This window comes from Eretmochelys imbricata, chromosome 10 (genome assembly GCF_965152235.1).
Source record: "Eretmochelys imbricata isolate rEreImb1 chromosome 10, rEreImb1.hap1, whole genome shotgun sequence".
In the NCBI taxonomy this organism is placed as follows: Eukaryota; Metazoa; Chordata; order Testudines; family Cheloniidae; genus Eretmochelys; species Eretmochelys imbricata.
In genome coordinates, this window is record NC_135581.1 from 19,844,007 (window position 1) to 19,863,115 (window position 19,109).

General features: G+C 42.7%; 1 protein-coding gene across 2 annotated transcripts in view; it reads left to right on the forward strand.

The window, feature by feature from the left end:
• The window catches only part of MYH11 (myosin heavy chain 11), a 101,961-nt gene that overhangs the window by 53,335 nt on the left and 29,517 nt on the right, over nt 1-19,109 (forward strand). For both annotated transcript variants that reach the window (XM_077828895.1, XM_077828894.1), the window contains exons 5-12: nt 1,850-1,952; nt 8,407-8,499; nt 10,385-10,448; nt 13,093-13,191; nt 13,998-14,141; nt 17,012-17,107; nt 18,295-18,413; nt 18,586-18,738. In XM_077828895.1, the coding sequence (XP_077685021.1) occupies nt 1,850-1,952; nt 8,407-8,499; nt 10,385-10,448; nt 13,093-13,191; nt 13,998-14,141; nt 17,012-17,107; nt 18,295-18,413; nt 18,586-18,738 (871 nt within the window). The remainder of the gene's footprint in view (nt 1-1,849; nt 1,953-8,406; nt 8,500-10,384; nt 10,449-13,092; nt 13,192-13,997; nt 14,142-17,011; nt 17,108-18,294; nt 18,414-18,585; nt 18,739-19,109) is intronic.

The following is a 19,109-nucleotide window of genomic DNA, read 5'->3' on the forward strand; positions in this document are numbered from 1 at the left end:
TCTTCTAAATTGTGCAAACTAACCCAGTCCTGTGAAAAGGAGCCTGTTAATCTTGTTAAACTTCTGCAAACAAGAACACTTATCATGGAGTACCTACCATAGGAGGGAATTGTACAGAAAAAGTTATATTTCCTAATTAGGAAAAGAACCATAATTGATGCAGTGAAATAGGTCCAACTTCAAAGGACCTGATTAAATGTCAATGGGAGTTTGTATATGCTTTTGTAAACCCACTTAATGCAAAAAACAACGTCTAAATAAGAATCAGGCCCCTAAGATCCCTTGATGCTGGTTTGGTAGCGTGAAGGGGCGTTAAAGGGAGTTTAAATTATATTCATACCCACTTTAAGGCCCTTTCAAATGGCCAGGGGAGTGCAAAGGGACACCTTAGGTTATGTCTAACCTGCAATCGCTGGTTATGACTCAGCTCATGTAAATACATCCAGACTAGTTTTAGCCTAGCTCGTGAAGTACTGTCACAGGTCCTGGAGAACGGACCGTGGCAGCATGGGGTGGCTGGCCTGTGCTGACGCCAAGTAGTTACTCAGGATTCTAGGCAGGCTTGCCCACACTGAAGCCCATGCCATCACATCTTCACTGGCAGTACCCAAGCTAGCTAGATTAAAGCTAGCTCAGATAGGTCTACACAAGCTGCCATTACACTCCAGGATTGCTGTGTAGACTACCTTTTATTAAAATGAGACCAGGGCCAAAGAAATCTAGAAGAGGCAAGGTAGAGTAACATTAGGTGTAGGGAAGGAATAGTTGGGCTCACAGTGTAGCTTAACTCTGAAAAGTGACTATGTAAAAATGGTACCCTCTCATTCAGATCTGCTCCCAACGGTCTGATTTCAGAGTCAAGTGCAAAAGATAAATGTCTGATGCTTTTGACAGTTAGCCCAGCAGAGCTCTGGGCAGAATGAACTGGATTCTTTTCTGGCTCATACATGCTCAGTAAAGTGAGCTAAGTTTCAGTTGCAGGGCCAGATGTGCCCCTCACTTTTATCTGTTTAGCTGTGTTGAAAACAGAGCTATAGAGATGTATTAAAAATTTAGCAGCAAAGCTGGGGAGTCCAAAAGAACCCAGCTTGGCTTCCACATCCCAGGCTGATTTTGCTGTTGTTGGGGGAGGCGGGGGAGAAGGACATTATTTTATTCGTAAACAAACTTAATCTGGAAATCCATTGAGAGTGTCAGGGTGGAAATAGAGCCCCACTGCACCAATTCACAGTTGCTATACTATCTAGAACTGCATCAGTTGGGGTTTCCCTGCATCAAGGAGCCCTCTGTGAGAGCTGCACACAGCAATCTTATTGGGCTAGATCCTGGCCTCTATATGATCCAAGCTCAATGGGAGTTTCACCACTGTCTTTGCGGGGAGTCAGATCATTCCCATATTATCTGAGATTTTTAAAAAAATCTGAGCGATTAGCTCTAGGACTAAAATAAACTATGGAGTGCAAATGATTCTTGCCACTGCTGTTGAGTCCCCCACCTTCCCACTTCAGAATATTTGCAGACTTATCCCCTTCCCTTTATAAATGCTCAAATATTCCCAGAGTGAGAAGAACAGTCTTTCAAGCATGCATGACATCTTAGAATCACCTTAAATGGACCAATAGCCAGTCAAGATACAAAAAGAACAAAGCTATGGTCCTCATACTGCGTTCATGGCATCCTGAATTCAGGTAGAATGTGGGGTGTGCAAGAGATGGCAGGTTGGGGTAGAATGCTGAACTTGATTAGTATAGTATTCACAGTCTTACTATTTACCCTACATACCTAATCACATCATGGAGGGAACCCAAGAGTCACCTGTGTTTTTCTCTTTTAAATCCCCTCCCCCCAGAGGTGAATCTGGTGCAGGTAAAACAGAAAATACCAAGAAGGTCATTCAATACCTGGCTTTTGTTGCTTCCTCGCATAAGGGCAAGAAGGACACCAGTATCACTGTAAGTGACCTCTTCCATATTCAATAGCTTGCTGCTTTCCTTTTTTGTTTAACTTGTAGTTTATCAGGACTGTACTTAGCCAGCTATGTTAACAGCAAGTCAATTAAGTGATCAAAATGTTTGCTACTTCCATGTCTTGCCAAATAGTTGACATATTAAGAGTACACAATCACAGTTTCATGTTTATGGAAAAAAACCAACAACTTTGTTTGGCATCCCTTTAGGCACAAAGTCAGAATGTACTGAGCTGGAAGAGAGTATTCATAGCTTTCCATGGGGATATCATCTATTTACAGCCTAGAATGGACTGCATGAGCTTCACAAGGAGTTATGTTCCCTATTTTCCCTACCTTTGCCTCTTGGCAACTAAAAAAAGAAGTAGAAAAGCCACTAAATAATATTGTTCAGCTCTACTAGGGAAAAGTATTTGAGCAAGATCAAAAGCAGCAAGGCACCTTGGAGCCTATGTCCCAGTGATCTTCAAAGTGATAAGGGCTATGTCTACCCTACAAGCATTCCAGCAGCACAGCTGCAGCATTCCAGCTACATCTCTGTAGTATAACAGCAACAGAAGGATTCTTCCCTCACTGTAGAGAATCTACACCACCCAAAGAGGTAGAGGCTAGCTCAGTGGAGGAATTCATGTTGATTTAGCTGCATCTACACTAGGGGTTAGGTCAACCAACCTTCCTACCTCACACAAGAGGAGGAATGTTTCATAAACCTGTGTGATGAAGTGAGGTTGATCCAATTTTTAGGTTTCTGAAAAGTTTACCCAACATCAATTTTATAAAAGCTGTAGCAATTCAAATTTATGACACTGTCACAGGGTGCACTACTCACCGCCAGACTGGTACCTCCTCCTGGTATACTGGAGGCTGAGATCCCTCCCATTTGTGGTTTGCACACCATCACTCAGTCTCTGCCTGCAGCTTCTCTCAGCCTTAGGAACCCCAGTGATCTCTTCATGGCTCAGCCCTCCAGCTGCCTTAATGCCCATGTTCCCCCCTTCAGGGAGGTTTAGCACCTTAATAGTCCTAGGCAGTTTTTCCACTCACTGCCTCTGTGCCCCCCACCCAGTGGCTGGTCAGGGAATCCAGTCCTGTTGTCTTTTCCAGGTTCTAGCCTAGGTTCCCTCAGCTCAGCAGTCTGTGCCTTCTCTCTTCATAGCCTCACTGCCATAACCCTAGGCTTCTTCCTACTGAAGATGCCCCTTTTCTTCCTGGGCTTACCAGTTCCTAACAGACTCCTCCCTCTTCTCAGGAAGAGTACCAGCTCTACTTATTCCTCCCTCTCTTCTCAAAGTGTCCACCTTTCCTCAGCAGCTCCTGGGCTTTATAAGCCCCACCTATTCCTGTCCAGCTGAGCCTACTTACTTAATCAGCTGCTTATTGTTTTAATTGGCCCATCTGGCCTGTCTTAAACCCCTTACAGGGTGAGTGGGGGATAGTCACTCAATCATGGATGTAATGGGCCTGCTTCAGTAAGATTTCCACGTACCAGGAATGCAGCATTAGGCCCAACATGCAGGTCTGGCTGGCTCAGACAGGGGTTTGATAATAGAATATGAAGCACTTTTCTTTTTCAGGTCATCAGTTAAAATTTAGCTCAGGTTGGTAGTGACTGGAAGTTGAACCATTAGATGGCTGTTTAGACTATGTGAATGAGACAGTCTTACCAGTCCTTAATAGATAAGTATCCACAGCACAGAACAAGCGTGGGGAAGCTTGTGCTGCCCTTGCTGTTCCTATACCTATTATGCAGACATATAGAGAACTCCAGCATCCAGGGTTTCAGTCTGGCACCTTTCACCGGCATTATGTTCACTGAAAAGAAACTGAGAATAAAGGCCTGGTATTCCTGAGGTGGAACACTTCTGAAAAATCAGGCCCTAAATGTGTAAGTGTTCAGTGGCCTATGGGAAACAAACGAATGGTTTCAAGGCCATTCCTAAGGGCCAGCTAGCCACTTTGCCACTACAGCTGGTGCTAACTCATACTTTTTTGGGAAGACTCAAGGGCTAAGCACTGAACTGGCCCTGAGACTGATCTGGTCCTGAGACTCTCACCCCTGAAAATGAATCCTGTCAAGTAAGGACGAGGCAGAATGGTGAGGAAAACCCAAACTGCTCTCTGTTCTATGGGCAAATAGAAGACTTCCATGTCTGGGGCTGCTGACTCACTTATATTCACCCTAAAAATCTCTGGCTGCATTAAATGCCCCAGAGGAGGCTTAGGAATTTATCCTGAAAAAAATATTCTTTGGTTTGTATTGAGGGACTAATTTTATGCCTGATCCAAAGTCCATTGAAGTCCATGGACAAACTCCTGCTGGACTCAAATGGAGTTTGGATCAGGTCTTTTATAAATCAACTCCTTCTCAAATGAACCGTGTGCGCACTGTAGTTATACTCTTGGTATGTCTATAACAGATTGTTCCCATTTGTTTCCCCCAGTTTAATTTGTATAGAGAAACTGTTTGTGGGTTATTTTTATGTAGAAAAATAAAACAAAAGAGCCACAAATGTATGTGTGATGGAAATACTGATGTTTGTTTTATACCACATTATTCAACTACAGCAAGGTCCATCTTTTGCTTACGTGAGTAACTTAGACTGTTCGATGTGTGTTAAAGGCACTGAGTGTAGATCTGCATGCTATTGTTGCACCCAAAAAATTAAGATTTTTGTTGGAACATGTAGTTCTTGTATCACATGACAAAAAAGCAACAATAGCACCAATGTTCACATGTATTAACCCTAACTGTGTCAAACTCCAGGAAAAGTTGAAGTCTGACACAGAGGGTTGTCTTTCAAGTGGCACCGTTTTCTCTGTGTGCGCGCGCGTGTGTGTGTATCCAGATTTTCATAGTTTGAATGAATTTTCCCACGATCCTGAAAGAGCCAATCAGCCTGAAATTTGACCATATGGTTTCTGAATGAAAGTACCCAGAGACTTTCTGTGCTTCAGGTTGAACTTTTTAGGACTGTTGTGAAATAATTCCCAATCCATCACAGTGTGTGATCGATTTGTAACTCTGCATGCTTTCCATTTGATATTGCTTATAATTCTGCATTTTCCTACAACCATGGAAAATTATGCCTGTCTGCAAAACTTTGCATGTTTCCCAACTTGCTCCTACAATTAGTAATAGTACAAAAGGGTTTCAGTATGTCTTCTGCTCTTTTATTAGTGTGGTTCTTGAGATGCAGTGTTGCTTATGAATTTCCACTCAGATTTAGGTTAAGATTGAGGATCATGTTAATTTAACCTCTGATATATCCTCTGTTGATTGTATTTAATATTTCATTTGACAAGCTGCTTTGAAATCTCATCTACGATGGACTAAATTAACTGCTAGTGTAGACAACGGAGGTTAGTGGAGATATACCTGCTTACACTAGCTGCAAATTTGGAACTATGATTAGATAACCAATGATTTGTACTATCCAAGTGGGGCTTGACACTGTAAAGTATAGGTCATTGTGCCACTCTAGTGGCTGATCCAAAGCTCTGTTATAGCTCTCCATTAATGAGGTTGCTTCTTTAACTCAAGCAGTGGAGGTCTGTGCTTACAGTGCTCTAGAACATGGGTTCTCAACCGTTTTCTTTCTGAGCCCCCATCCCACCCCAACAGGCTATAAAAACTCCATGGCCCACCAGTGCCACAACAGCTGTTTTTATGCATAGAAAAGCCAGGGCACACATTAGTGGGTAGCAAGCAGGGCAATTGCCTGGGGCCCCCTGCCACAGGGGGCCCACAAAGCTAAGTTGCTTAGGCTTTAGCGTCAGCCCTGGATGGTGGGGCTCGAGGCCCCAGTTTCAGCCCTGTGTGGTGGGGCTTTGGCTTTCTGCCCCAGGTCCCAGCAAGTCTAATGCCAGCTCTGCTTGGTGGACCCCCTGAAACCTGCTTGTGACCCCCCCCCAGGGGGCACCGGACCTATACCTATACCCCTGGTTGAGAACCACTGTTCTAGAAGGTCCTAGGATCAAACCCTGCTCTTGGCACAACTGGGGTTCTTATAATGGTAGAGTATAATTGGAAAGAATTGCCCAACCCAGTGTAGCATGGTAGCAGCTTTGCACAAGGAACCTCTCAGGGTTTTATTTCCAGGCAGTTATTTTTTCTCTAGGGCTCTTAAATTAGCTAATTTCTATTCCTCTTCTTCCAAACTACTAGCTAGATATTTTCATAGTTCAGCCTGGCTGAGACCCTGAGCTGAATAACCAGGACTCCTACACCTATACACCAACCATGTCCAAACAGAGGAGTTTAGCAAGATGTTAATGAGCTGTTGCCTTTTCTATGGTCAGGCCTCTTCCCTGTCACACATAGTACAGGGCGTCTATGAATGACAGTGATAGTGTTTGGATAGGGTTGCCAGGTGTCTGGTTTTTGACTGGAATGCCTGGTTGAAATGGGACCCCGGCGGCTCCAGTCAGCACCGCCGACTGGGCCGTTAAAAGTCCAGTCAGCGGTACTGCAGGGCTAAGGCAGGCTAGTCCCTACCTGTCCTGGCACCATGCTGTGCCCTAGAAGCAACCAGCTGGTCTGGCTCCTAGGCAGGGAGGGCCATGGGACTCCATGCACCTTCCATGCCCTGAGCACCAGCTCCACATTCCCATTGGCGGAGAACTGTGGCCAATGGGAGCTGGGGGGCAGTGCCTGTGGTTGCTTCTGGGGCTCAGTGTGGAGCTAGGACAGGCAGGGAGCCTGCCTTAGCTCTGCTGCGCCACTGACCGGGAGCTGCCCAAGAAAAGCCTGCGCCCTGCCCCAGCCCCAGCCCTGAGCCTCCCCAAACCTCTCATCCCCAGGCCCATCCCAGAGCCTGCACCCCCAGTCAGAGCCCTCACCCTGCACACAAACCCCTGCCCCAAGCCCCCTTCCACACCATGAACCCCTCATCCCTGGCCCCACCTCCACTCCAGAGTTCACACCCCCAGCCCAGAGCCCATAACCCCTCCTGCACTCCAATCCCTGCCTCAATGCACAACCCCCTCCCTTACTCTGAATCCCTTGGCTCCACCCCCGCCCCCAGCTTGGAGCTCCTTCCTGCACCCCAAATCCCTCATCCCCAGCCCAACCCCAGAGCCTGCACCCCCAGCCAAAACCCTCACCCACTCCTTCATTCCAATTCCCTGCCCCAGCTCAGAGCCCCCTCCTGCACCCTGAACCTCTTATTTCTGGCCCCACCCTGGAGCTCATATCCCCAGTTAGAGATCTCACCCCCTTCCACACCACCTTCACTGAACTGGGGCAGGGGGTAAGTGAGTGAGGGTGGGGGAGAGTGAGCCACCGAGGGAGGCGGAATGCAGTGAGCTGGGGAGGGGACTCCGAAGGGGTGGGGCTAGGGTGTTAGGGTTAGCCAACTTTCTAATCGCACAAAACTGATGTTTTGAATGAGAGGGAGCTAGCCTTGCATCGGGGATGGCCTTATAAACAGATGTATACAGAGTGTACATTTTTCTGTTTCATGGCAAGTGGTAGTTTTCTAAGTTATTCCCTCTGGACTCAGTCCAAAAGTTGCCTTCATTAACTGTTAACTGAGTAATTTACATTGTTAAAAAAATATTAAGCTTTTACAAGAAATTTCTGCTTTAAAAGCTATGTTTGAAGTGGTATACAGAGCATTGTATAAAGAGCGGCACATAGCAGGAGAAAAATAAAAGAATAGGACACCTGGAAATAAAGGTTAATACGGATTCAGAATGTGACAATGAATGATTAGTATAGATGAGGAGGAGGAATTCAGATGCAACTCGCCTCAGGCAGAATTACTAATTGTTAGCATCATTGTGCTAGAAATAGGATTAAGTGCATATTTGCTTTCATTGCATGATTTGCTTAATTCACAATGACTAATCAAAATGAGCAATATAAGAGTGTGTGTAAATTTGCATGGGAATTCATGGTCATGTTTTGAAATAAAGTAATTCATTTCCATATTCAACCTAAATAGCCCTGCATGTAATGTGATTAATAGACTTGGTGTAATCTGCTTTATACCTTTGTGCAGCATTACATTAAAATTCTCAGCAAGTTTTTTTTCTAATTACATCATTTTCTATCATGAGATCTCAGTACACTAACTTGGAAAAAAGTCAGCAGGTTCTAAGTATTTCTGGTAATAAAGTAAAAATATCCATATTTGACACAGAACGACCCTTTTCATTAAGGCAAATCAGTAAAGAAGCTAAAAAGATAAGCAGACTTTGATCCTCAACAAGCAACAATGCTGGAAAAGGGTCTTATTTATTTTGTGTACAGAACAGCAGTAGACTGCAGTGCACCATTATATAAACACAAAGATTACTAGAGGAAAAAATAAATTTACAATGAGTGCAAAAATACACTTAGGCTTAAATCAACTTGAGTTTCTCAGGTATGTGCATTTTCTGTTTTCATTTAAATAACTGATTAATTCAAGGTTAACTTGCATCTGCCTGAATTTTAGGGTGAGCTGGAAAAGCAGCTTCTTCAGGCAAATCCGATTCTTGAAGCTTTTGGCAATGCCAAAACTGTGAAGAACGACAACTCCTCCAGATTTGTAAGTAGTAGAAATGCTCTCTGAGTGCCCCATAATGACAGTGTGCAGATGGCTAAAAACCCTCGAACACTGGGGGAGGTTTTTGTGTTTTTTTTTTTTTTTAAAGAGATTCTCCATAATTACTCCCCTTAAAGAAGTGATTTAGGATTTCTCCCTGAATCATTATTTTGGCATGTTAGAAAAAGAAAAAAACACACTAAAAGTTGGCTGTGTCATAGTCTACTCAACGTTTAGCAGTACACGCACCTGGCCTCTGCCAGAGCTATTTGGCTTAATATTCACTTTCAGAACATTTTGCCAACAAGGTCAGTTTTCTTCTGGCATGACTTATTTAGCAGGAGTGTTAACATGTGAATTAATGACTGTAAGGAAGAGAAGGGAAAATCATGAAGTTTCAGCTTGACATGATACAGGCTGGGGTTGGGGTTTTTTTAAACAAACATTATCTAAGTCTGCTCTTGATGAAGTAGTAACTTCTGTGGGAGCAGCATTAACCCAACCTTTCCTCCTTGTGTGCGTGTGTGATGGTCAAGGTGGCAGCCATCACACTAGGGATTGAACTCGGCACTTGCAGAACTAAAAGCAAAAACTTGAGTTAGAGAGCCAAGACTGCGACTAGAGACTATAAGTTGTTTGGGCGCAGAGGGAGATACAGAACATCACTCATAAGCTGGGTACACTATTCAAGGTTTTTTTTTTATTGCAATACACTACTAAGATAAGATACTAAAGTGGCTTTCACAATAAATACCTGTGACAATACTACACTATAAAAAATGAGGGTGAAAATCCCAGGAAAATCAGACTACTCTTCTCAAATGTGCACAAGCCTTAAAATAGACTTTATTTTATTCTCAGAAACTGCCCACTTCCTTTCAGTAACCTTCCCATTTGGCCAGTTTTCATATTGAATAATTTAGTCTCGAATGGAGCCAGGATCTCTGATCTTCACTGACTTGGATTGTCTCATTTATTTCTTAAAAGAGTCTTAAAATAGATAATGCTTCTGTGTAAAGATAGCGCCATGATCTTGTGTATTCTTTCATGGATAATAGATATTAGAAGAAAACAAATTTGTTCTGATTTTTAATTAAGGAGTTGGGGATGCAAGATCTCAGAATATTAATTTACATGTTAAAAACAAACATTTGCAACCAAAAATCACTAATTTAGTAGGAGGTAGAAATGCTACAACAGTGGAAGGCTTATAAAATAACTAGACTCAAGCCCAGAGCATTTTACCATTAGCTTAGCTATAACTTTAAAGTAAATAAAAGTAGTAAGAATTTTAATGGTCACTAATATTCAGCTTGTTTGGGTATAATCCTCTGTTAGCCCTTTAGCATGGCTCATGCTCCTGACCTAGCTTGTGAGGTACCAGGTTCAGTTCCCAGTGACAGCCAAGATAGTAGTGGTCATATCTGTACCCTGATCAGCATGTGGAGGGTCCTCTTTTGTTGAAGAATTAGCTACTGCCATGGTATTTCCCTGCCTGCCCCCCAACCCAAAGATATCTTTCTATGGCTCCAGGGATCTGTGTTGAGGAGAAAGAAGAGATTCACACCATCTCTCCACTGACCTTTCAGAAATCAAGGTGGAACTATAAATTCCATGGCCACTTGCAGGATCCCTGGGGTTTGTGAACTGGCCTCCAGCCTGCCAGACCTGGGTCCTTCCTTTTCATACTACCCAGAAGAAACAGAGGCAAATCTCTGCAAGGAGAACCTCAGAGGCTTGCTTCCCTTCAGGCTCTTTCCAGGAGGTTTTGCTACAGGAGGCAGCAATTGGGCCTGTTGTTACAGAGCAGACAATGTTGTAACATGCCTCTTAAAATATGCTATAAAACACAGAAAGAGCCCAAGCTATGTCCTCTTCTCGTTGACAGGGTAAGTTCATCCGCATTAATTTTGATGTCACCGGCTACATCGTTGGAGCAAACATAGAAACTTGTATCCTTTTCAGTGAGCTCCATGGGAAACTAACTAGGGGGAGCAAAAGTAACATAAACAGACTTCCTTGCATGCCTAAGAAAGGCAAATATCACTAAGACTGATATAAACAAAGGGCAGGGAGGGAATTAGCTCCATTTATGCTGATACCAATTTTGCAGTTTGTCTCACTCTCACGTTTACATTTTCTGTTCAGACTAATCAGTTTGTTTTCTCAGCTATCTGGACAGAGCACACTATTCCCCACGCAGCATCTCAGAAAATACTGACAGAACATCCCACCCAATCAGAGTATACTTTACTATCAGAAAAAAGAAAAGGAGTACTTGTGGCACCTTAGAGACTAACCAATTTATTCAGTTGATAGATTTCCACTCCATACGGCTAAATGCAGTGCCTTGCATAATGACAGGTTTCAGAGTAACAGCCGTGTTAGTCTGTATTCGCAAAAAGAAAAAAAGTACTTGTAGCACCTTAGAGACTAACCAATTTATAAAATTTTTATAAAATAAATTGGTTAGTCTCTAAGGTGCCACAAGTACTCCTTTTCTTTTTGCGAATACAGACTAACACAGCTGTTACTCTGAAACCTTTACTATCAGAGTCAGTCAAATAAACCATGTGTTACAGTAATGTCTTGTGGTTAAGACCCAACTTGGGAGATACGGGTTCAGTTTCAGCTCTGTATCTGTGTGACTAGGGCAGGTCACTTAATTCCTGTGGCTTAGTTTTCCCCATCTGTAAAAGAGGGCTAATACTTCCTCGCCTCTCCATGGGGCTGTACAGATAAATTCATTGTGTATGAGATGCTTCGGTACTAAGGCATTGAAGCCCATATAAGATTAGATTAAACTCGATAAATTTATGGAGGAGATGGTATGATGGGATAACATGATTTTGGCAATTAATTGATCTTTAAATATTCATGGTAAGTAGGCCCAATGGCCTGTGATGGGGATGTTAGATGGGGTGGGATCTGAGTTACGCCAGAGAATTCTTTCCTGGGCATCTGGTGGTGAATCTTGCCCACATACTTAGGGTTCAGCTGATTGCCATATTTGGGGTCGGGAAGGAATTTTCCTCCAGGGCAGATTGGAAGAGGCCCTGGGGTTTTTTTTGCCTTCCTCTGTAGCATGGGGCACAGGTCACTTGCTGGAGGATTCTCTGGACCTTGAAGTCTTTAAACCATGATTTGAGGACTTCAATAGCTCAGACATAGGTGAGGTTTATCGCAGGACTGGGTGGGCGAGATTCTGTGGCCTGCATCGTGCAGGAGGTCAGACTAGATGATCATAATGGTCCCTTCTGACCTTAATATCTATAAATCTATGAAGTACTAGAATAGATGGACTCAAAGAAAACACTAGTGATAATATGCTGTTGGAGACTGTCTTTTGTACAGTGTCTACTACAACAAGGTCCTAATCCATGACTGGGGTGCCTAGGTGCTATCTCAATACCAATACATAAGACATTTACTTTTTCTTCAGCAAAGTTACAATAGGAAAGATGCAGGAATCAGGATTAAACTGACAAGAGGTGCTCTCCAGCAGGAATGCGTTGAAATCTACAATTCCCCACCCCTTGTTAAACTTCTCCTGCCAAACTGATGGGAGGATTTCCATTCCTCTGGAATCACCTTTTCTGTATCTGTACTGCTAACCCAGCCTTGCCAGACATGACTTATCCTTGGAGCTCATAAAATATTTGTTCTGTGCCAATATTTCTGGCACTGGAGTGCACCACCTATGTCCAAATGCTGGACATTTGCGAACAGCTTTTCTGGTGCAGATTCTGCAGAGTCCCGTACCTGGTCTTCACATCCTTTCCCCCCCTGCTCCATTTCAAATGGCAGACTGAGGGTATGTCTACACTGCAGTTAAAAACCTGTGGCTGACCTGTGTCAGCTGACTTGGGGGCTTAGGATAAGGGACTTTCATTGCAGTGAAGATGTTCATAAGCCAAAAGCTTTAAAGTTTGCCCCAGCCTGAACTAAAGGTCTGATCCTGTTCCTTCAAGAGACCCTGGTGTAGAACCAAGGACTTAAAAGAACCATTACTGCACTATTCATCATTGGCAGATGCTGTGCCATATGTACGTGTTGCCTACTCTAATTTTAGCAGATTAGATATTCATTAGAATAGTTAATTATTTTTACTTTTATATCTCCTACACCGACCTTGAAAGCAGTACTTCTGGAAAGGTGCGAAGACACTGGTTGATGTTGAAAGATTTATGCTAGGATCTGATTCCCGGACTGGTTATTCATGAGGAAGAAGGACATCACATCATGACATGACAGATATCATGTAAACTATTCAGATGAGGCCTGGTTCTGTAAACAGCTAGGCCTACATGAAACGAATGCTACCATGTTTAGTGCCATTGATCAGATATAAAATGGGACTACTCATGGTACTAAGTACTCAACCGAACATTCATATCACTTCTTGTGAGTATTTCAATTGACATAATCGATAAGCACTGTATATGGTAGCAAGTGATTGCAGAATCAGACCGTTGGATGTTAGACGTGCTAACATCCAACATGTGCCACTTATTGTACAAAGGCAATTGGCAGTGTTAGGATGCACGGAGTGAAATATGCCAGTAAGATTTTTTTTTTAACCTACATAACGCCCAGATTTGCTTGAAAAGTCTCGTGCTATTCGCCAGGCTAGAGATGAGCGGACCTTTCATATCTTTTACTATATGATCGCTGGCTCTGGGGAACAAATGAAAAGTAAGTTCAGCTTAAGACAGGTGACTATCTGAGCAGCAGTTGTGAAGGGCTGAGTTCCGTAATTGACCTTAATGTCTGAAACTGTAATTTCATTCAATCCTTGCTATAAGTAATGCGTTCCTTGGCTATTCTAAACAATTCTACTTAAGAGTTGTAGAAATGTCCCAACTTATGTGTATCTGTTACTGGTGGTTTGTAGTTCATAGGTCACCCCAGCGCAAATAGGGAAGGGTCCACTAATAGATCAGGTGCAAGTCCCCAGGTCTAAAAAGGCCTACTTCTAAAACAAGTAGAAATGTGGGATTTTTTAGAACATTAAATTTGAAAAAGCTTTATGGAAACAATGGATCAGATCCCAGATGGTCAGGAAGCTCACAGCACTGCTCAGGGATATAGTACACGCCTGTTTTTTAGCATCATTCCAGCAATCAGGAATTGCCAGGACAAATGCCCTCTTTCCTATAGCCATTCCAACTTCACTGGCAGCTGTGAGAATACATTTTTAAAAGCTACTAGTGAGTGGAGACACCCAAACTCACTCGTAAGTTTTGAAAAATTAGGTCCTGGTAACTCTACACCACCCAAAATTCCATATACCAGGGAAGTCCCCAGTTGTCAAACCACTGATTGATTTTTTTTGGGGGGGGGGGGTCTGATTTGCATCAAGGGAATGGACTTAACGGTCCAAAGATTTGAGAACTTAAAACGACTTTACTCTGAACAATCAATGGGATTCAGATTTCTCATATGCGGGGGGGGGGTGTTTATCTTTTCTCTAAGTAGATTTTTTTCTTCACCTTTTATAGAGGATTTATTGCTGGAAAGTTTCAACAACTATACCTTTTTATCTAATGGCAATGTGCCTATTCCTGGTCAGCAAGATGATGAGATGTTCCAGGAGACCTTGGAAGCCATGACAATTATGGGTTTTAATGAAGAGGAGCAGCATGGTAAGAACTGATAGCAAGCTTTAGGTCAAGTAAAGCAAGTACTTTTACAAGCATCAGCTTATAGCTCTAAGAAATATTGCTGTAATCCCTGTGCACACTTTTACAGCAATGGAGTCTTCTCAAGATGTGCCACTATGTGAGCTGCATGTAAATGAACATCTAGTTTCATATTAGGAAGTTAATATTATTCAAGGCTCAAGTCCAGGCCTCTCTGGAGATGCATGGTCTTGTCACTGGACTAGGAACCAGAAACCCCAGAGTTCTAAACCTACCTTTGACTCCCTCTGCAAGTCATTCAGCCTCTATCTCAGATTCACCATCTTTCGAATGGGGTAATACCTCTCTCCCTCCAAAGTGCACTTGTGCTCTAAGAACTAATGGCACTATGTTCCCTTCTACTGCATGCTGAGGAGGTGAATAAAACCAGACAAATTCCATGGAAATGGATCCAGGGTTTTCCCCATAGAGAAAATCTTCCCAGACATACAGTTGCCTCTTTTCCATCTGCAAGAATAACATGGGAACTCAATGCTGTATGATCAAGGGAGATGTAATCAGATGGATAAGGGATGATGTTGGAGGACAGCTGTACTACATGGCATGCTCTCCTCTCCATTGTGGACCACATAGCATGCAAAGCAGAATTAGTTAGTGGTACTGGAACAGCATTAATTCCCCATAAAATCTCTGAAACCCATTGTAGGAGATGATATAACAAGCGCTGGTCAGCAGCTAACAGCATGGTGATTAAATTGCTCATACTGCCAATGCTTGAGGAAAACCCCTAAAAAACTAGGAGACAGCTCCTGTGTGTGTCAGTCTGGCTGGTGATCTATGAGGTTTGGAATCAGAGAGGCCACTAGAACCCTGGCAAACAGTCATTATCAGCCTCACCTCAGCTCTCTAAACTTTTCATACAAAAAGAAAGGGGAAGGATGATGCAACAGGATCTGGGGTGAATGTTGGATTTGCTATGCAAGGAGGCCTAATTGATTTAATGTTTGAAAAGACTGACAAAAATAGAAATTGCTATGTAAGTGCTACGTTGTTTTAGGGTGGAGGTTTTCAAAAACACTTAGCATTGGCCTAATTCTGTCCCCACAGAAATAATGGTCAAACTGAACATCTTGAAAATCACATTCTGGGTGGGACTAAACTAGCAGGAGTTCCATGACTGAAAATGGAATAAGTTATAAGAGGAGAAGAGTTACTATGTACATTAGAATGAGAAAATAAACTATTAGATTATATACAAAATATAATGCATAGAACAAACACAGAGATGTAGTGCATATGTATCTTAAATGTGGATCAGCTGAAATTTCTACATTTGTAATTTGTCACACAGACAGCAAAAAAAAAAAGGTTTTTTCCATCAATGTCAGAAGTGACAAATCCCATGAGAGCTGCTTGGAGAGGGAACATCACATGCATTCCGAACCCATTTGAATGCCAAACCATCAATACAGTTGTCAACATCTAGTAGTATTTTAAAAATTGGGTCTTGAAAGGTAAAACATAGCTATTAAAGGACAGACTTTTAAGCATCCTATCTGACAGAACTTCACACATGCTCACTATTAATGACCATTTAACGCTACTTTTTAGGCACTTTCCAACAATGATGACCAAAAAAAAGTTGCAAAATATTATTACTTACATTTGAAGTAATTGGGCCTGCCTTGAGCAGTTAATACTAGTATTACCTGCAGGTTCAGGGCAGAGGGAAATGAACAACCACCTAAACTATCTTGAAAATGTACACAATGCAGACATAGAAGAACCATCTTAATAGTAGATTTGTGGTTTTAATTGTCATGACACTGTATGTATGCTTCTACCCCCCCGGGTAGTGTTAGTCTTCATACATGAAATGACACCTGGTGGTCAGGACAATGGAGATCTCATTACTGACCACATCTATCAAAACTGAGCCTGTGGGGTGCTGTGAACTCCATCAACTCCCACTGATTTCATTAGGAATGGAGGGTGCTAAACTCAGCATAGGACCTCTCAGGATTGGATTTAAAAGTGTCTATTTTAATAAAGGTGGCAGGTCTCATCTTCCATCAAGGCATGTAGGAGGAGATGATGCCTGCACCTTTCACTGGCATCAATAGTAATTCTTTGTATTGATCCCTTAATCCCCCATGCCTGGACCCCCAAAATATGAACCTGCTGAAGCATCATTCTCTGCTTGTACAAGTTTAGGAGCCTAGCAAAAAGAAGAATTAACCCCTGAAAGACAATCTGGTTTGTAAAGTGACAATGTATTTTAACATCTAAGGCAATGCAGTGTTATGTTAATGCACACTGTTGGAATTGCATTTTAATCAGATGTTTTGTATACTAAATACTTAGGCCCCAATCTTGCAAGACTTATACACGTGCTTAACTTTAATTCCATGGAACCGATAAGTTAACAAATAATCTACTTCTAAGAGCAAAAGACAGACAATTACTATAAAATAACATACTACAGCACAGTAGTCCCCAACCTATGGTCCATGAACCATCAACAGTCCTCAGAGCACTAAGTGGTGGTCATAAATACCTGACGTGGTGTTGGCTGCTCTTCTTATTTCCAGCTACTAAACGGTATTCAAAGTGAGCTACAGATACACCACCTGCTTTCCTAACATGACTTCCCCGGTAAGCAATTGCTTTAGTTGCTCCTGGCGCTTTGCGGTCACCAAGGCAGGGAGATGGCCCTGATAATCACGAACGGAAGGGGAGGTGAACCCACAAGAGACACTCTATAAAGATATGGTCTACACTATAAAATAGCTCTTGTAGGGAACATATTTGATTATATATGTATTATTTCTATTGATAGAATTCCTGACATTTTACTCTAATTTATTTTACAGATATGCTGAAGGTTGTTTCATGTGTCCTACAGCTGGGTAATATTATCTTCAAGAAGGAGAGAAATACTGATCAAGCTTCTATGCCAGATGACACTGGTATAATTTTATCTCCTCAAAATTTAAATTGAAAACCATGAATAGCATAATAATATGACTGTGTCAAAGGTGGACTCACTGCTTGTGCACAGCCTCGTAGTGTGGCATAATGTAGCATAGCAGGCTCTCCTCATCCAGTACCCTTGCTGACAGCTGGTTCAGACCTTCAAGGCTCTGCCTCTTCTCACCACTCAGCCCACCAGCCAGGTCACATTCAGTCCAACCCTTTCCAGGGTAACAGAATCCCACAAAACAATTGTCTAGTGACCTTACATCAGGTGTCTGACTCCCAACTCTGAGCCCTGTCGTCTTCACTCCCCTTGTCTCAAGGCTCTCCATAGCCCTTGCCTCAAGGATGTGTGTGAGAGGGAGGCTCACACCACCTTTCCCCAATCACTGATAGGGGTGCCTAGGTCCTCCCTCTACAGCTCAGTACTACTGTAGTGAGCAGACAAGTTCTGCTCCTTTAGACCCCTTGCTGCCTCCCTAGACTGTTTTCTACGTTGGTCCATCTGTAGGCCCCTTTTGCCCTCTCTAGGTTCTACAACGTTCCTTCCGGCTCTTGTAATGAGCAACACCTCCCAGAGCTTCCTCCCCAGAAGTACAATTCCTACTCTTTTTCGGGGATCATCATAGCAGCTTCCACCACTCTCCTGTCTTTCAAGTGTTCCTCCTGACCTTCTTTCTAGTCTGGGCTTCTTCTCTTTATACTAACCACCCAGCTTCTCCCTTGCTGGGTCTTGACTTTAATTGGGCCTGACCCACCCTCCAGGTGCAACCAGGGGTGCTAATTGCTCTCTGACTCCTATTAATCCTTTCACTGCCAGTGTGGAAACACACCCCAAGACAGACTGTTAAGTAAATGTAATTTGTACCAGTCTTCTCATTTTCATTGTTGATTTTCACTGATGCTGCAACTATTGAAAAAGAGATTCTACACTTTAAATTAACAAAATTAACATGCATTGTATCTGGTGATCTTGAGTTCCTAGGTGACTGAACAATACATATGCTGCTGGTGTTGTGAATGACACTTGTGGAGTCTCTTTTGCGTATGCATGAGGAAGATATTTTCATGGAATGGAGGGATAATGTGTTCATCACTAGTCATACTGCTAGCATGAACATTTATTGATCTACCATGAGAAAATCCAGCGTGAAATAGAGTTTTATTCTCTTTATTGTAGCTGCACAGAAAGTGTGTCACCTGAGTGGTATTAATGTGACTGATTTCACAAGGGCAATTCTAACACCACGGATCAAAGTTGGACGAGACGTTGTTCAGAAAGCTCAGACGAAAGAGCAGGTATCAATTTGTGATCTCCTTAACTCCGCTAACCTTCTTCTTTAAAAATCAGTGTGGGGGAGAAATGGCAACTCTATCCCTTGGACCCCATGTACTGTTCTATATGGAAGATAAAGTTTGATTTTGATTTGTTCTTTCATTTCATTTCTTCTTCCCTGCCCTGCTTTAATAGGCAGACTTTGCGGTAGAGGCTTTAGCCAAAGCAACATATGAACGTCTGTTCCGTTGGATTCTTAGTCGTGTGAACAAAGCTCTGGATAAAACAAAAAGACAAGGAGCTTCTTTCTTGGGGATCCTTGATATCGCTGGATTTGAGATTTTTGAGGTATGTGCTATTTTGGCACAAGATGATCTGAACATTTTAACTTCCCACTCATGTATTTCACTCTTTCGTTTTAGTTAGTCTCATTATCTGTCTTTTTCTAAAAGTCTTAAACCCTGATCCTGCACTGAGAACCAGGTGGGCAGACCCTCTGCAACTGTGCAGCACCACTGGGCTCTGTATGGATGCAGGGATCAACCTGCTCTATCCTCAGTGGAGCACTGGGACCTTAAGCAGCGCTCTAGACCTGTGTGGGGTGGGAATACACTGAATATTGTTCTGTGAAGTTTGTAAAGAGTCCGCCTGGGTACTCAGAAATTTAAGGAATGCAGTAAGTGGATTATAAACTCGTACTACTTCAGTGATAAAGCGGC